General features: G+C 37.2%; 1 protein-coding gene across 23 annotated transcripts; it reads left to right on the top strand.

Annotated features, from left to right (window-relative positions):
- The first annotated feature begins 1,426 nt into the window (after positions 1-1,426).
- Positions 1,427-18,783, top strand: PFI (tubulin folding cofactor E / Pfifferling (PFI)). 23 transcript variants are annotated; one of them, XR_015977311.2, is made up of 17 exons: positions 1,427-1,913; positions 2,561-2,731; positions 4,197-4,243; positions 7,727-7,873; positions 7,962-8,036; positions 8,593-8,714; positions 8,817-8,959; positions 9,126-9,187; positions 11,748-11,921; positions 12,019-12,053; positions 12,792-12,860; positions 13,442-13,533; positions 13,617-13,717; positions 16,691-16,768; positions 17,920-18,027; positions 18,428-18,491; positions 18,689-18,783. XR_015977311.2 is itself a non-coding variant. In XM_088720321.2 (17 exons), the coding sequence occupies exons 1-15, from the start codon at positions 1,553-1,555 to the stop codon at positions 18,016-18,018; spliced, it is 1,710 nt and encodes a 569-aa protein (XP_088576447.1). In that variant the 5' UTR covers positions 1,427-1,552; the 3' UTR covers positions 18,019-18,027; positions 18,428-18,467; positions 18,545-18,783. The 23 variants fall into 23 exon arrangements, 14 of the variants coding, with proteins under 14 accessions (XP_088576447.1, XP_008775742.3, XP_088576443.1 ...); XR_015977312.2 differs by having other exon boundaries at positions 13,617-13,693; XR_015977313.2 differs by having other exon boundaries at positions 11,814-11,921.
- The last annotated feature ends 57 nt before the right edge of the window (positions 18,784-18,840 follow it).

The raw sequence follows: 18,840 nt of genomic DNA on the forward strand, positions 1-18,840 counted from the left end.
ATTTTTTTTGCTAATAAAATTATTGTACGAACAGCTATTATCAAATATGATACTGATAATGATGGGTTCATATGAGTGTTTTTTGTTTATGTCGTTGTTTTTGAACAAATCAATATTATATTAAAGAAAATGCTTAAGGTCACTACTAACGCACATGAAAAGGTTTTTTGGTTGACCTAATAACTCAAAATTTAACAAATCCCTGCAGCCCATCAATTTTCCTAAGTTACACTAATCTTCTTATATTAGGAACCTATTTGGTTAGGGATAATCCTAAATGAAAAAATAAATTCCATATCAGATTATCATGTTTGGTACGAAAAGTGAACGGGAGAGATGATAAAATAAATGGTAAATCCTATATCTATTTTCTTAATAAAAAAATAAAACAAATACCACCAGGGAATGGTATTTATTTTCCTACACTGGATTATCAAGTGGAGGTAACTCAAAATATAATTTCTTAACGAAAATACCCTTACTTATATTATATTAATTATATTAATATAATTTAAATTAATTATATTAATAAATATTATATACTAATCCATTGATTATAGTTTTATCAATAAATATTAATTATTATCAATAATTAAGCAAACATTTATTAATTATCAGTAGATCTAACATAATATTTATTGATAATTAATATATTTATTTATATATCAAAACATACTAAAATTTATTTATAATAAGAAATATATTTTCTAATATATGTATAGTTAATTTACTAATATTTATTAATTTATGTAAATATATTTCAATATTTGAAATAGCTAATGTTAATGGGGTTTATATAAGTGGGCCATAAATGGCTAACAAATGGACTAAGAAAAAAATATTATTACCCGAATTGTTTATTCATTGATCTTCTTAGAAATTTGACAATATTTCCATATAAAATTACTTCTAACCAAATATAGTAATCTTTTTTCGATGCTATTTTTCGAATAATTTTTCACCAATCAAATATAATAAAATTTATTTTCCTTCTTAATTATTTTTTAGATAAACAATTTTTAGCCATCATCGGATTACCTTAATCCGACCCATCTCAACCAAATGACCCTATACAAATTAGGCACTCCTTAGCATTATTTGCATTAAATGACATGCAGATTTGAATTAAGAATAAACAATTTGTTTTTATCTCCTAAATTACTAAAATACTGTATAAATTTTAATATTGAAGACAACATTTGCACTAAACTTATGTAATTTATTACTTGTATTAAGCAATAAAATTATTCGTCACTAAAAATTATAAATATTTTAAAACAAACTCTAAGGATTTCACCGTAAACGGGTTTTTTTTTTTTTGGCTTGGCAATGCCAAGCGGGCCGTAATGTTTTGCATGTGCGTTGTAATGGAGGTTGATTCCTAGAACCGACCATATATACAAAGGCAGGCATACTGACTAGTGACTACTGACTACCGACATCAAGAAGGCCGCTTTTTGTAACCTTTTCTTTTCTCTTCTTAGTTAAAAAAATTGAACTGGCCGGCCTTCTCCGTTCATCTCGCAAAACCCTAGTTGAGGACGCGCGCGGCATGGACGAATCCTCCGAGAAGCTCCCGGCCTCCGGTCCAAATGGGAACGATGGGGCTTCGCCGGCGGCGGAGGATGCCGGGTTTCGGGTTGGCCAGAGGGTCCACGCCATCGGCAATCCCCGGCGGACGGGGACGGTGCGGTACGTGGGAGAAGTGGAGGGGCACGTCGGGGAATGGGTGGGCGTCGACTGGGATGACGGCGAAGGGAAGCACGACGGTTCCGTCAACGGGGTCCGGTACTTCGCGGCCGCCGGCGAGAGGTCGGCCTCGTTCGTCCGCCCCAAGAACCTAAGCGCCGGGATCTCATTCATCGAGGCGCTCCATCTCCGGTACCGAGGAGATTCCACCAAGGAAGAAGAGGGTAAGATCGAACTAGAGTAAACAAAACAAGAAAATAAAAAAAAATTCTTCTAATTTATTTTTGAAGATTTTCGGCTAGATTTCTGAGTTCTAGAAAAGTGATGGAACGCGCAATGCGCGTGGAAAAACGCTATCTATGGGGTTTAGGGCCTATCTTTTGCACCGATAGGTTCCTGAGATGTCATCAATAGTGTTGGATTTGGTCGCGAAGGTGTCACCTCGTAGTATAGAAGGAGGTTCTTACCAGCGGCATTTTTAATTTCTTTAAATATGCTAGAAAGTTTATACTAGGATCTTGAATTGATGCAAATATAACTAGGTTTCAAGAAAATCTTTCTTGTAATCTTTCTGTTGACTAAAGAAATAGCAACATTAGCTTGATTGTAGAAGAGCTGACAAAGTGTTTGCTTAATGTTATGTCTTGTTGGTAAAATTTTGTGAGTATGAAAAAATTCAGCATTGTCTGGAATTTTAAGAATCCAAATTCAAATGTCTTTAAACTGTTCATTCTAATTTCCTAGTCTATAAACTTCATTTTTCCTATACTTTCTATTTGATGTTTATTTTTTTCTTTATATTCTGGATATGTATTAACTCTTACCTGTTTCAGAACTTACATTGTAATTATGTATATGATTAATTATGCAGATGAAATGTATGTTCTTTCAACTAGCAACAAACGTGTATCCATACAACTTGTGGGAAAAAATAAAGTTCAAGAGAAGTTAAAACACTTCGAGGAGTTGCGAGGGGCATCAGTTTCTTATTTGGGAGTCAGCTTTGTTGAACCTTCGCATGAGATCAATGCTCTAGTCCCGAGTAAATTTTCTGTTCCACTGGGTTTCTACTCTTAATTGCAGGACATACTTGTAAGACTGGTTTTATTTATCACTTTAATATAATGTTAAATTTCACAAATCTCAAGATGATCAAGAGTGTTTTAAATCTCGTCAATATGCATTGTTTTGATGAGCAAGATAACTAGCTCCATGTTGCCTCTTTTGTTTTTGTTAGGCAAAAACTTGTATGGATGCTAGATAGCTTATCCAACATATGAACTTAGAGATCAGAATTTTGAACCCTCAACAATTATTTGGTATGTTATAACATTTCTAAGACATATGAAGGGTAATGAAATTCAATGATCCAGGTTGACCCACATTCTTGTCATGTTCAAAGTGGTATGTACTTAAATGATTTACAAGGGTGCACATTGTCCGCGTGTCTAATTTGATCAGTTAACATGTTGTACAGGTCAGTGAGGCTGGTAAAATGCCAATGACTGGTTAAAATGATTGGGGGATAATTAAATGAAGTTGAGAACTACTGTACCACTAAAGTCCTGTTATTTATGCAAAGAAAGAAAGATCAAAAAGTGGCAAACATGCATACAGTTATCCTTGCTTGAAATCAAAATCCTAATAAATGTTTTTTTTTTTTTTAAGTGACAAAACATTGAATATTTTTCCAACCAAAGATGCAGAAATTAATCAATTTGGATGTCAGAGACAAAACATTATACGGCCTGTGAATGCTAAACCTTTCTGAAACACTATTAAAAAAGTTGTTCTATGTGTCTAATAAAGTAGCCATTTGTGCACCATGACAGATAAAAGGCACCCACAATCATTTTAAAATTCCATCAAAATAAAATGATAAAACTTTTCATAGACCTTGAAGATTAAAAAGAAAAGGGAAGACAATATCCTGGCAAATGTTCTAATCTTTATCATTTACTAATCCACTTGTTCCATACCCAATTTGTTTTATAAAATCACATGGGCACCCTATTTCAGTGTTAATATACTCTTGATTTATCAGTGAATCAACACATTCATAAACTATCAGAAAGTCAACTAGAAAACTTATCTTGGTTAATTCACTTCAATGGCAAAGTATTTCAAAGTTACAAAACATTGATTGGTTGTTTCTCAGGGTTGAGGGTGACAATTGCACTTTAAGTTATTGAAGAAGCTTAAGGCAGAAATCATATTTGAGTCAAATGTATCTCTTCGCCTCAAATCCTTCTATAAATCTATATAAAACAGCTGACGGTATCATCTCCTTCCATATCCTTGGGATGGAATCTCAAATATTTTTCTTTTATTTGCTGTCATTATTCTACTGGATTTTTTGCCTGAGATAGCTTTATCATGACACAATTCATCTGTACATCTAAATTTTGTATTGCACATTTCTCTACAACTTTTGCAATAGCATCTTGCAGTTTGTTGTTTATGTTAAACCTTTGCTATCATTAATGAATATTTTGCTTTTGTTTCAGATCTTGAAGAGCTCGATTTGACAGGAAACCTACTTTCAAAATGGCAAGTATGTTTTTCTTGAGAACACTGAATATCACTGCTTTTTAGCACCTAACCTTGCTTGTCATGAAATTTCACCAGCTCAGACTTTGATGACAATGAAAGAGTTTCATCTTTAAATAAGTTTGTCTTATGAATACTTGTTTTTCTCCTTTCTAAGACCTCTTATGTTCCTTTTAGTTTCTTTTTATGCCATAAATAAGTAGCTGTGTTTAATTTTTTTCCACAATTATAGACCGTAATAACTTCATTTTTCAAGATTGTGAACAATTAAAAATTGAATATACAAAATCAGTAAACCCATAGCGGCAGAAAAAGGCATTTTGTTCGTTCTAGGTAGTGTCAATTGGAAATTAAGTTCTATTCTTTACTTTAATTCTTTGTTTACTAATTACAACCATTAAAAACCTTGTAAATGTTAATCGCCATAATTTAAAGTGCCTAGACTAGGTCTAGATGTGTCTCTTCATAAAAGATAATTCAAGGCTTCTGTATTCGAAGCATTGAAGCAAGGATTCAAATATCAAGGTATGGGGGTATAACAATGGCCTGCCAATATGGTATACCACCATATTGCACATTATATTGTTAAAGGGTATTGACTGACACCCTTGCATGGTTTATTTTGGCTTCCAATTTTTTTTTCTCTTTTGCATTATTGTTTTAATTCTACGTTTTTTACTGAAATATGATAAGTGTATTGTTATAAATACCCTAGCTCCTAGCCATCATATTCAATCTACAGCGAAATATTTTTTCTTCCTAGTTTATAACATAACTTGCGACTAAAAATACACTAAAAAATAAAAACCTGTGTAGGCATCAACAATTGAAATGTAATTCAAAGATCCCCTAGAAGCTTGCTTCCAGTCCCAAATTAGGTGTTTTGAGCTCCAACTTTGTTGTTCGTCATTTTTCTTACCTCCAAACTCTCTCTCCCTGGTTGTTTCCACTTTAAATGATGGAAACACACACACATGTAAAAAAAGTGGGTTTTGAAGGTCTAGGATAAATACAAGGAATGATTGCCGAAGCAACTTGAATCGGGCTGTTCGGCTTGTACTGAATCGAACCGATGCCAAGTTCGAATGGTTTGCTTCGATTCAATTATAAAATCTTATAAACCAACCCGATTCAGTTATAAAACCTTATAAAATTGGCCCGATTCGGCCATAAAAAAGGCTTGCTTGGTTATTCGCTCGCGATGGTTCGCTCCACACCCCTCCCACCTTGCAATGGGTCTCCCCTGCCCCCTCAAACTTCGCAATTGGTCTCCCCTGCCCTGCACCCCACCTTGTGATGCCTCCAAAGTCTCTGACCCCCTCGCTTCTTGCCAGCCCTCTTCTGCATCGTCAAATTCATCACCCACTCGCTGATGGCGAAATCCGCCGCCCACATCCCCCCATCCAAATCAATTATCTCGAGTCAATTATCTTCCAAGAGACGGATCGATCCCATCCCCGATATCATCGTGACAGTTGGTACGCCCTCCCTCTTCCTCCCTCCTCTTTCTCTCTCCTTTTCTCCCTCCCCCTTCCTCTCCTTATTTTCGATACGTCCTGGAACAGCATGGAACGAACTTGTACTATTTCAAACTGATCACCAGCTGGTATGACATCCAGTACAGGTTCAGCAAACCATGGATTCAAGCAAGGATTGCTAATCAAACCGAACCGGCCGGTTTAGCCCGAATCGAGCCAACCCGGCCGGTTCAACCCAAATCGAGCCGACCCGATCGGAACCGATTCAGGAGTGGATTCAGGACGTCCTTTTTTTTTCAAAAAATCTACAGCACCGATTCAGGCTATCCGAAGGAAGAGCCAAGGGTAACTGAATTATGGTGATGATTCGGATATCTACGAAAGGCATCACCACTCGACTTGATTTTAGATATCATTTTATATGTTTGTTGGACTTTAGTAATTGATTGTATCTTGATTTGAGAATATTTTATGTTGTTCGTTTTATGATTTGTATAATTTTGAAGCAATAAAATGCATCATCTAGCTTATACCGAGATCATAGAAACATAAAAAAAAACATCAAAAAGACATCAAGAAAACAACAAAAAACATCAAATTAGGCTTAAATTTATAAAAAAGTTTGAAAAGAGAGATAACTATAAAAAAGTATAAATTAGGGCATACCGGTCCGTGAACCAGCACTCTTGGTTCGGTCCCAGTTTGGTTCGGTCCAATCCGAATCGGTATCGAACTGTACCGGTCGCTAACCCATACGGATCTTGATACCGGTTCAACGAACCTTGGATTCAAGTATAATCCACCTTGATTGGGCAGTTCGGGCTTTGACCAAACTAAGACATACTGGTCTTAGTAGCACCAGCACCCGTCCTATGTGTTAAGTACTAGCTGGTATAGCTGACATTTCCAATTCTTGCTTTGAAGTCATCCTAAAATGCTGTACTATATTATTTTTTACAATTGCGTCCATGAAAAGCATCATGGTTACGAGCAATTAGATGATCCAAGAACCAAAGGATCACAACATGACAACTTAATTTTATAAGTTAAATGCTTGCAGTATTTTCCTGTCATTAAGTACCGCAAAATTATATCTTGTAGTAGCAAAACATCAATGAATCAAGCATGCTAGCAAGAAATGCTTATGGAACAACTTTTACTAAAATAAACTAAGTTATTTTATATGATTCCAAATAATTGCTGGACACCTAAATGTGATCCAAATCACTAGCATGACTGAAGTTAAATTGCAACAGTATTCTAACTTCTGAGGAAGCTAAACTTAGAGTTAGATCATTTTCTACTACCAGATGTTTGATCATTATATCTGGAGAATTTTGATTATTTTGATCCAACCAAGTATGTCCAATAAATAAAAATAAATTAGTTGATAAGAAATCCAGTAGAAATTTCAATTTTCCACTAACAAAACTGGGTTTTGTTAATCGTAGCCTCTAATTTGTCAGAATATCTATTTTGTAGTTTAGGAGAAGTGCTGGGGAATATAAGCTTATGGCATGAGGGAATATAAACACATACAACTATACTGTTTTATACTAAAAAAATCCTAGAGTAACTGTTAATGACCTCTTGTTTGACTGAAAGATCAGAAACAAAAGCACCAGTAAAGTATAATCATGAGGGTATATATGTTCTTTCTTTTGTTTGATAACTTTTAAATTTGCATGAACTGGTATTATGCATGGCACGGTAATTATGCATGAACTAATTAAATTGCATGCAACATTCTTGCTTTTCTTTAATTCATGGATCATGATTTCGAATGACATTGAAAGATGAATTATCATGGGATCATTTACTCTGTATTTCTATTATGTTTTTCTTGACAAGAATCATTTACTCAGTGTTTCTATAATATTTTTGACATGAAAAGAAAAATAACTCCATGTAGCTAATACATTTAAAATTAAGATGGAAATATATATTATATACTTGTTCAGTAACCATCTTGTCAATTATGTTAATGTTATGGTTCTGCTATTTTGCAGGACATTGGTTCCCTTTGTGATGCCTTACCAGCACTTGGAGTCCTTAATTTAACAAACAATTTCATGGAGCATGATGTAGAGGAACTTCCTTTACTTAAAATAATTCGTACTTTGGTTCTCAATAACTGTGGCATGGCATGGAAAGAGGTGATACTTCATAATCTGTCTTATTCATGTTTGCAACTGTTTTTCTTCTTGCCAGATTGCAAACTATTTTTGATTTGGTTGGCAACAGGTTGAAATACTTAAAGAGTCACTTCCTGCAGTTGAAGAGCTCCATTTAATGGCAAATAAGTTAAGGACAATCATGGTTAGCACTGAGATCCTCTTTGGCTGTAATAGTACTCAATGTTTTGAACTTCAGAGATGATACTAACAATTACAATCTATTCAGTAATGAGTTCTTTCCAAATATTTTTTTTCGTACTTCTACACTGTTATATCTTAGTCAAATAAGAAGGTTAGGAGTAGTTCTTTCCCTCATTAGTAGTTCCTCTGGATTATTAGGTGACCTGTCAAGTTATAAATCATCTTTAGTCAAGTATTCATGTATAAATTGGCTTTTCATTTAAATTCTAATTGCTTTAAAAAAAGTCATCTCAATTAACTGCAAATGCGATTTCATAACCTTGAAGAATGATGGCTTTTGATTCCCTATGAGAAGATTCAAAGGTTCATATCATTGTGCACAGATTGTGCGCACAGGAAAATGTATTATGTAAGCATTTTCCTCCATTCTTCCTAAATAGTCAATGAAGTGATTCGCTATTATGCTTAGCTGCATTTTGGTGCATGATGCCATTTCCATGTGAAAGCTACTTGGCTATATGCAGAAAAGACTCACTAGAGTCATGTTTGTCATGCAGCCTGCACCTTCTGTACCAGTGACTGCCTTTGTTCAAGGATTTGATAACTTGCGGCTTATAAACTTGGAAGACAACTGTATTGATTCATGGGATGAAATTCTGAAGTTATCTTACCTAAGAAGGTATATACAATGACATGTTAAAAATTCCCATATCTAGTTATATCAGCCTATATGATTCTTTAGGGCCCTCAGGAAATCATAATGTTTTGATTTTGGCTTCAGCTTGGAGCAGCTTCATTTGAACAAGAATAAACTGAAGCATATATACTACCCTGCTAATCATCCATGCCCAGGAACACCGAATAATTATTATATGCAAGATACATCTTGGAGGCCTTTTGAGAATTTGCAGTGCCTTCTTCTAGGTAAATTTCAAGGTCCACTTAGGTAATAAGTTTAGGGATTTTTGGATAATTGTTGTAGTCTCTTTGAAACTTTATACTGCCTTCGTTTAGGTAATTGTACGATATTCTTTATGAGCAGCTAATATGTTTTTGTCTTGACTAACCATTTCAATGCAACACACTTCAGGATGTAATGAGATCGAAGACTTGGCATCTATAGATTCACTAAACTCTTTCCCTAGCTTGATGGTGAGCCCAACTTCTTAAAGAACTGTTTTTATTATTTTGTCAGTTAATTCTATATTGAAGCTTGGATGTAATTACCTACTACTGCTGCTGCTTTTTTTTATTCTTTCGTTCATTGCCTATGTAAAGATGATGCAGGGAAATGCTCTATATTGTATGAATTTCTTGTTGCCTTGATATTAGCGGGATATGCATTCGGCTGCTTGTACCATAAACAGCTGGACATCTTACTAGTTAATTTTCCTTTTTAGGAAGTTTGTTCTAAAACAGCATATGTAAGAGCATCTTACTAGTTTTAGGAAGTTTGTTCTAAAACAGCATGTGTAAGAATACTTCAGCATAGCTGGTCATGTCCAGCAGGTAAGGAATTTGTACAGCGTTAAAATCCACGCTTGCTACTATTTACTATACACATTTATGGACTGAGGTAATTGGGTTGCCGTGCTTTCATATGAAAACAGTGAATGATAGCGTTCAAACTCACCAGTTAGATGTTTTAAGTGGACATTAAGGATTTGACCATCTGAACATGCGTGTCCATGTTGTGCATCATTATCTCAATATTACCATGTAACTCAGTGGAATGCATGTTTGTACATCCAGCCCCCTTGGGTAGGTAATATCATGGGCCTGGCTGACTCCTGTTGCTAGAAAAACCATTTAATTGTTTATTCTTAATTGCAAAAAATGGCTTCTTTGCTCGTTACCATCCTGCCACTACTTCCAGATGTTCCCTAGCTTTACAAATGCCTCTATCCCTAGCTTCTGCTGCATAGCTCCATATAAAAATAAATGCTTATTTGCAATTTCTCCATATCCAAAATTAATAGTAAGTAATATTGTTACAAGTACCAATCAGTTTGATTTTTAAATTTAATTGCTGCTTATATGAGTATTTTTAGCAATTTAGTAGATTTTGCTTTATATCATTTTATAGGACTCTATTTTCTGATTTTGCACTTGAATCCACTTCCATTCCTGCTTTTTAATTGATACTGCACATATTTAACTTATGTTTAGGACTTATGAAACCTTGTGTTGGATACGTCATTGTGGGAATCAATCGCATTGTCTCCAGCTTATAGGGGGTTCTGCTGTATAATATGGTACTTGAATCTGTGCACCTGATCTGAGCAATGCACCTGAGTACTCGTGATCGCCACCTGATTGAGCTGGCTACCTAGAAACCTCCTTGTTAGTTTGCAAGAGATGTAAATGTGGATTTTTCTCCTATCCCAGTGTATGCTTTACCAGGGATTTCCTTGTGACCTTTAAAAGGGTGGAACTTCAATTGGGACTGCAATGTAGTAAATGAAACAAAAGAAATGATTGTGCATGCGCAAACTGATTCTTGTGACACTTGGGAGAACGTCAGGGAGGAAAATAGTGTTGCCACTATACCTCCCTTATTAAAAATCGCCAGAAAAGGAACAAGATAGGGTGGTAAAATGAAACTAATTTAGATGCAGAATCTATCCTAAGTGAATGGCAAGAAGAAAAAGGAGAAGGGAAGAGAGAGTCCCTCCTCGGATCGTTGTCATTTATCACACATTGGCCCTAGGCTTAGACTTTGTCTCTGATGGGTGGGTGACCTCGAAATCCTCTTCGGCACATCTGTGCTTCACTAGCACTCCAGGATGACTGACACATTCTCCTGATCTTTCTGAGCTTCTTTGGAGTTGATGGTGGATCCATAGGAGCAAGGGGTTAGTGGGGTGTTTATAGTAGTAGCCCAAAGTCATGGATAAGGTCATTGGATTTGAATTTCAAGCAAAATCCAACATAACTTCACTAATCAAATTCAGGTTAAACTGGAGGCAAAGGCTTTGCCACTAGTTAAACTAGTGGCAGGGACCTTGGCACCAGTGTCCTTTGCCCATTGTGCTGTCCTGCCATGAGTTTGGTAAAGGGGATTGTTAGAGTTGAAATTTTGAAAAAAGGGGAGGAATGGGAAAGGCTTGTTGGTAGCAGGTGGCAGAAAGCCTGCCTTCAGTTTAAATGGGTGGCAGGGAACCTGCCACAAGTTTACCAAGTATAGGTCAACAAGTGCCAAGGAGTCCGCCACCGGTTTAAACAGGCAGCGAGAGACCTGCCACCAATTTAGCCAAGATTGTTACTTTCTATAGGTTTTTTGAAATAGAGGAATACATGTATGGTTGGTGTTTAATGAACCAGGGATTGGGTTGTCGTAGCCTTGTAGGATATATGACATGCCAGAAGTAGTGTGCCTACAATCCTAAGTAGAACTCTCATACTTCTTTCAGTCTGACACATAACAAGCATTCTACATTTCTATGGTATTATGAAGTTGAGTTCGAAGCAACAGGCATGATATGATTAAATATTTCCAGCTGCCAAAGAAGGCTACATAATATTTTACATAACACATATGCATCTGGTATATGCTAAATGTTGGACTCGATACTTTTTTTTTACCGGGATGCTCTTTCAACTAAAATTATGAATCTGAATTGAGCCCCTCAAGTAAATGTATTCTAATAAGGAAAAATTTTGTGCCGTGGAGCATGGTTAAAGCAGTATTAATCCTATTTAGCTATTGGAGGTTGTAGGCATCATGCCACATGCTCATCCTGAGGTTGTGATAATAACACTTGGGCATTTATTGAAGGACATCAGGCTTTCTGAGAATCCTATAGTTGATCCAGCTCAAGGTGGTGTACCAAGATTTGTTTTGGTTGCACGTCTTGCGAAAGCCAAGATATTAAATGGGAGTGAGGTATGCTCTGAATTTTGTAAACCAGTATTTTTGTATCATAATACCTATTATGATTTACATCATGCAATTCATGTAAACTATATGTGCAACCATGCAGGTTAGCCCACGTGAACGGAAGGAATCAGAAATTCGGTGAGTTGATCTTCAGTTGATTATTCGAAGTTCTGTTGGGTTCTAAATGCTTATGATCAGTTGATAAATTTCTATGTGGACCAATACCATAATGTGTGGCTTGTGTTTGACATTATATAATTTATGTGTGTATGTATGATACCCTCCAATGCATGCTGATATATGACATGCTCCAATACATAGAGCATTGGTGCTATCATGCATCTTAGATGATAAGGTCTTATCTTACAGGCTACTGCATTTCTTAGTGCCAAGTTTTTCTTTAACTCATTAAGTCTATTGAACCATAATACTGGACCAAACTCCAAATGATGTACAGCACTGTCAGATCTCTTTATATCTACAGTTAGCTGAGGTTCACGGTCAATATCCTAGTACGTCACTACGATATATGAATGGTATTAGGCTTGTATACTGTGCAGCCTGATACATGATATGCTCCAATTTATCATCTTGGCAGCCTCGCAGTATGATCATGTCATGGTACAAAATGGACTGGGACATTTTTTTGATTCTATCAAGTGTTGGCGAGATCTCCACTATGACAGTCTCAATGTCAAGCTTCCCTTTAAACTTCAACAGTTTTAATATCTATAAATCCTTTAAGACCTAAAACCAGACTGGATTCCATTTCCACAGAATTTCTTCTGTGATTTACGGCATGTTTACCTTTCTTTTGAAAATTTCTTTCAAGAAGTATTTTAGTTTGAGTGGTTTCTAATTTAGCAACTGTTGCAGATATGTCCGTCTTGTTATGGCCAAGATGCAGTCAGATGATTCAGAGGAGATTAAGCAACTTCACCCTAGGTAATTTATTACCTGTTCGTGCTCACTTCAAATATTTACAAGTTCTATCTCGACATAACATATTATAGATGCTTGAAATTTATAAAAAGAGAAGCCAGAATAGGTCAAGACGTCATTGAATATGTACTAGGAACATGTGCTAAATTTTTTGTGTAGTGCATTATTAATCATCTGAGTTATTATGCAACTTTGATAAGATATCTTCTTTCTTCAAAAGAAGGAACGGGAGATGATAAGATATCATATTGACATGAAACTAAGTGACTTGAAAGAATCAAAGTGTGGAAAATTTCCTTACCATATGATAGTTAAATATGTAATGACCTCATTAGGTGCAAAAGAGGGTTGCCTGCATGAATATCTGCTAACTAGTTGTCAATATAATTGGCTAAAAAAAGGTTTGGGGAGGGAGAGGGAGATTGTGCATGGGAGAGATCTGTAAGCACTATCAGGTCATGCTAGTTTTAGCATGCTATATTTGCCTCTTTTGTTCTCAGTTTTTTATTGTACTGGTAACTGTCACACTGAATGAACCCATGAGACAGTTGCATTCTCTAACTCCCAAATAATTCGTGATGCAGGTTTGCCGAGCTTAAGGCACTACATGGCATCGAAGATGAGAAGCCTTCTTGTGGAATATCAGGCCTGCAGAAAATGGCTTCTGGACTTCTTTGTATGATTTCAAGCATTACTTATAGTTATATATTGAGTCATTGTTATTATTTTAATACAATTAGCCTTTTTTGTTTCTGGCAGGTGTCACCTTGAAATGTGTGGGAGCTTCCATTGGAGAGAAGCAGCCCTTGAAAAAAAAAATACCACCTTCAACTACTGTATGTATGCCTCTTCAAATTCTTGTGAGCATTTAAATGTTTGTTGTTTTTATTTTCTTTTTCTTTTTTCTTTAAAACTTAAGGGGCATACTGACTCAGAGTAATTATGAAGTTAGATTCCAGTTATGATTTTTTCCTTGCAAGTAATATGCAAACAAGGTAACTCAACTTAAAAGAGCATAATGTACAGATTAAAGTTACCGATTCATTTACTTGTGAAGCTTTACCTGCATACCTCCTTTTGCTTTAGAATTTTCAGAATTTTTATCAGAACAGAAAGCTTTCCAATTAAGGGCCTGTTTGGATAAATCTTGTGCCCTCCAGCAGGACTCGTGGGACATGAAACACCAAGTCAGAGTGAAAGAGAGAGGGGAGAAGGGAGAGAGGGGCAGTGAGATGGGGGGAGGAGAGAGGGTGGGCAAGGGGTTGGCTGGGGGAGAGGTTCGAACAGTGAAGGAAGATAAAAAAAACCTGCTGAGTTCTTATTTTTCTGGGCTCGGAGAGGTCTAGTTGATATAGACAGGGCTGGGCTTGGTACCTTTAACACTGAAAATCCCTTTCCCAGTCCCATGCATCCAGCAGGATTATCCAAACTGGCCCTGAGATGAAATAATTAATATTCTGAATCATGTCTCAAAGACTCGAAGTCATTCAGATCTTTCTTCCTATGTTCCCCTCTTCCATGGAACTGAGAAATCCAATGATTTTCAGTCCAGCATGTGAAATAGTATGTTCAGCTTATGCCCCCGCCCCCCCCGCCCCGGCGCCTTCTCCTGCACTTTATTGTGTAGAGCTCTTTTCCTTTCCCTATTCTTTTGCTCACTTATTAGGAAGTTTTATCTGCATAAGGCTTTCCTTGTTCAAGATTGTCTCCTTGCTTTCTACATGGACCCTATTTCTGTGAGTTCTATACACCTTTTAGATCTTTCCCTCGCTTCTTTCCTTGTAATCTTCATATTAATAATCTTTTTTATTCATTTTGCAATAATGCAGTAAACAAGAAGATTATTAATTCTTTTCATTTCTTTTACTATGTAAGATGTTGCTTTTGTAAGTATTATTTCACAAAATATAAATTGGCTGTTTTTTCAGAAGAAGACTTTAAAATTCTCTAGATTCTTCTGCCCTCAAACACCAGCCTGTAGATTCGTTTGTCCCTTAAGAGTATTTGCAAGAGATATTTTTGAAAACTTATTCACCTAAATTCTTATAATATCTCCAATCTCTCTTTTGCTCCCTTTGTTAAATGTGTTTAGGTTATCTTCCTTTAACTTGGCCAGGGTGTCTTTATATCTCCAAAACCCCTAATCTGTAAAAGAAAATCCTAGTCATAGTCTGTTCAAGCAACTCTTTACTGAAGGGAGGATGAAAGCCTTTTCCTATCAAGATGTCATCAGCTACGGAGAACAACTCTGAAGGCAAAACAGAAGATTATATCATGGACTTGTAGCTTATTTTGCATTAATGGTCCCTGTCTAACCACTCGGTTGTTAAACTACTAAAATCTAATGTTTCCCAACTACTTGGACTCTCCTTGAGCATGCAAAAATGTTTCCCAGGACTAACTCAACCCTAAATTTATGGTTATCAGCATCCAGAAGGTTTTCTCATTTCGCATACGCATTCTTGGACCGAAAATTGCTTCATTAGCAACAAATGGTAGTATTTTGGTTACAGAAGCTGTTGAGTAATCTTAAAATCTAGCAATTCATGGTCTCATGGTGTGGATTCCTGCTACACATGGAGATTTGACTTGTCCTAAATAATTGAAATCCCAAAAGAGTCTAATTTCATGTTTTTGTTATTTGACTTAGCTCTAGTTGCTAAGATGTGTGTGTGTGTGTGTATAATCATCACTGTAATGAATAATTCTTACCTAAGTCATCCAAGCCAACTTAATTATTCCACTGCATTTATATATTAAGGGAAGTATCCTCTGTCAAAGTAAGCTTGTTCAAAACTCTTCTATTTAGAGCTTTATAAAGTCTCATATCTTTTTGGATTCGCTGATGCAAATTTAAGCCTGTAAGGTTATTGGTGGGCTGTCTTGATGCTGCACAGGCTAGATAGCTACCGTCACTTAAATTGGTCCAACATCACTTTAACCTTAGTGCAACTCCAGAGATTCCTTGTATATATCTAGTTCTTTTACCACAAGTCTGCCTTAACTCCATCTATGAACCTGGATCCTTTTTGCGGGCATTTTTGATCCATATAATGCTGGTGGCCTTGTTATGTTTAGTTCTTCCTTGGTGTGAGACGCATGCAGGAGTGGAGCAACATTCCACAAACAACATTCCATCTCATCTACCCTGCTATCCCTCCACATAAGTGAGACCCAAAGAACTAATATGTCATGGTTAGAGCTGTTCATGGGACGCCTGGCCCGCTCGAGTCCAAAGCCTTTTGGGCGGGCTTGGGTCTAAGGTTTTAGGTCTTGCGGGCTGGGTGGAGCCTGGAAAATAGGTCTGTTTAGTGAACTGGCTGGGCTTGGGCTTGGGCTTGGGCTTGGGGATTAAAGTCTGGGTGTGTTGAATTTTTTTTATTTATTTTCTAGTATTATTTGTTTATTTGTAGACTTAATTGTCAATTGTTATTGATATGTAAACTTGATGGGATCATAGACATGTTTTAAAAAATTAAAAAAAAGGGTCATGAAGCTTGAGGTCTGAGTAAGGGTAAGGTAGGCCCAAAGGCTAGGTCGGGGCCTAAGTAAACAGTGTTGACCTTTGGGCAAAGCCTGGCCCGAGCCAGACCTAGCCTATGAACATGTCTGGTCATAGCTTGAAACTCACAAAATTTTTCACTCAAATCTATATTGAACTGAGAGAGTAAAATACAACTAGTGAAAAGTTGCAACTCAGACTTGGTTTTCTATTCTTTGAAATCCAATTACATTTTGCAGCAACACTGGTTTATATATATCGTTCTTGATTAATATATAATGCTTTATTTTGTGATTTTAACTTTGAAACTATTTTCCCATGATCTCCATAGGTTGGCAAGTTAAAGGTTCTATGTGAGAGTTTCTTCAAACTGAAAGGAATCCAGTTGAGATTATTTCTTCAAGAAGAGGTTTGTATATACAGTGTTTAGCTTGCACTATTATGATAGAGATAGCTTGTTTCCTTCTCTTCTCTTTCCTTCTATTTCTTTTCATTTTCGGCGGATTCTCCTGAGCTGCACATGTTGCATATGTTGGAAGTAGATTAGTGAAATTTGTAGGTTATCATCACAACTTGATGTTATTATGCTATTGCTGCATTTATCACATGGACTGCTTCATTAAAATATAGTTGTCTGCAAGGTCGGCAGAACCGTCCCGAACCGTCTGGTTTGGGGCGTCCCGAGCCGTACCGGCCGCGGACCGAGACGGTTCCAGCGGCGAAAACAAGATCGGCGCTGGAGGGGGAGAAGACGAAGGAAAGAGGAAGAGAGAGAGAGAGAGAGAGGCAGGGAGGGAGGGAGGGAGAGGAAGGTCGAGGTCGGCCAGCAAAGGCTGGGGAGCCACCATGCGGAGGGAGCCACGGAAGAGGGGCTCCCTTCGGCCCATGTTTTGAACGTTCGCTCTGGTTCCCTGTTTCGTTTGAAACATTGGCCGAAGGGAGCCTTTTTCCGCGGCTCTCCGGCCTCCACCTCCTCCACATGGAGGCTCTCCGGCCTCCGCCTCCTTCGCGCGGCGGCTCTCCAGCCTCCGCCTCCTTCGCGCGGCGGTTGCTCGGCCCTCTACTGGCTCTCCCTTGGCCTCTCCCTCCTCTCTCTCTTTTCCTCTCTCGTTCTCCATCTCCCCTGCCTCTTCTACTATGTTGGTATAGGCACGACGCTGGTCCGTACTGACTCATCCCACCGGATAACCGGTACGGTGTCCGATACCGGTTCCGCCGACCTTAGTTGTCTGTAATGCTTTTTGTTTTGAAGTGGTTGAGCCTTTCTATTTTTCTAGTTCGAGTTAGCTTCCAAACTTCAAAGTCATGATCGATGTGCTTATGGAGTTACAGATCTAGACCTTGTTTCATCTCACTGAACAGTCTATAGCTGTTCTCTCTGTTATAGCTGATAGTTGGCGAGATACTGCCATGTTTACCTTCTGGATGTGAAATTGCAAACCTTATAAATGCATGTAAAACTTCACCTCGTTATGATGAATGAACTTCTAGCGATACTTAAAATCAATCATCTGACTGCTGAGCATGGCATGGCTGAGCTTTCTGTGGAGTTTGTGGCAGGGTTCCCCATTACCCCTATTGCTTAATGATGATATGGCTCCTTTAATGGATCTTGGAATCGGCAGAGAGGCAACCATTCTGGTGGATGAAGAAAGTTAGCTTTTTGAGGTAGGATTTCTAATCTTGGGATGCTGATAAATAGCTAACAATAAGATTGAACAAATTTGATCAGAAAATATAAAAGCCGTGAGCAATTTTATGACACAAAAAACACTGGTTTTGGGCATGACATCGAATGTTTGGGTCGGGAATGGATGCCAACTTTATATTCTGGAGAAAGAGACATGCTATATATACACGCTCATCTAGGTAAAAACCACCTACTGCAACATGAATCACCAACTTCATCCTCTCTAATATGGCCCCACATCAACATATACAGGCGCATTTCAGGCATTGAGTAGGATGGTGTGGGTTTCATGATCGTGTAGATTAAGCATGGCCCAGCTGATGTTCCCCATTTCTTTTCTTTTCTCAATTCTCGATTAATTTTTTCCTGTTTTTGCAGAGGTTGCAGTTCAGGTGCACAAACGTGGCATGAATCTCTGGTGATTTGATCCAGCTAGCTGAAGGTCCTTTCTTTCTCATACATTAGCACAAAATTTACTCGTTTGCACTTTTGCAGTTTGCCTTGATGATGCCCCAATGTTCTTACAAGGGAAAAGATAACAAAGTTAAAATGATTTTGTAATTTTCTTTGCAATCTTGAGATACAGTGAGAGCGAGATTGATGTGACAATTTACAAGGTTTGCTGAATTTCTTTTGTAGGTCTGTATTCCGCGAGGAATGTAAATTTATCATTTTTGTTATTGCCATTACTAATTATTGTATGACAATAGTGTTATGTTTATGTCTTTTGAACACACCCTGTACATACCCTCTGGCTTTAACAAGTTAACTTCCCAGGTCAATTACTAGAA

The sequence above is a fragment of the Phoenix dactylifera genome, chromosome 4 (assembly GCF_051530095.1).
Source record: "Phoenix dactylifera cultivar Ajwa chromosome 4, Ajwa_hap1_PhDact_Kaust_v1.1, whole genome shotgun sequence".
Classification (NCBI taxonomy): Eukaryota; Viridiplantae; Streptophyta; class Magnoliopsida; order Arecales; family Arecaceae; genus Phoenix; species Phoenix dactylifera.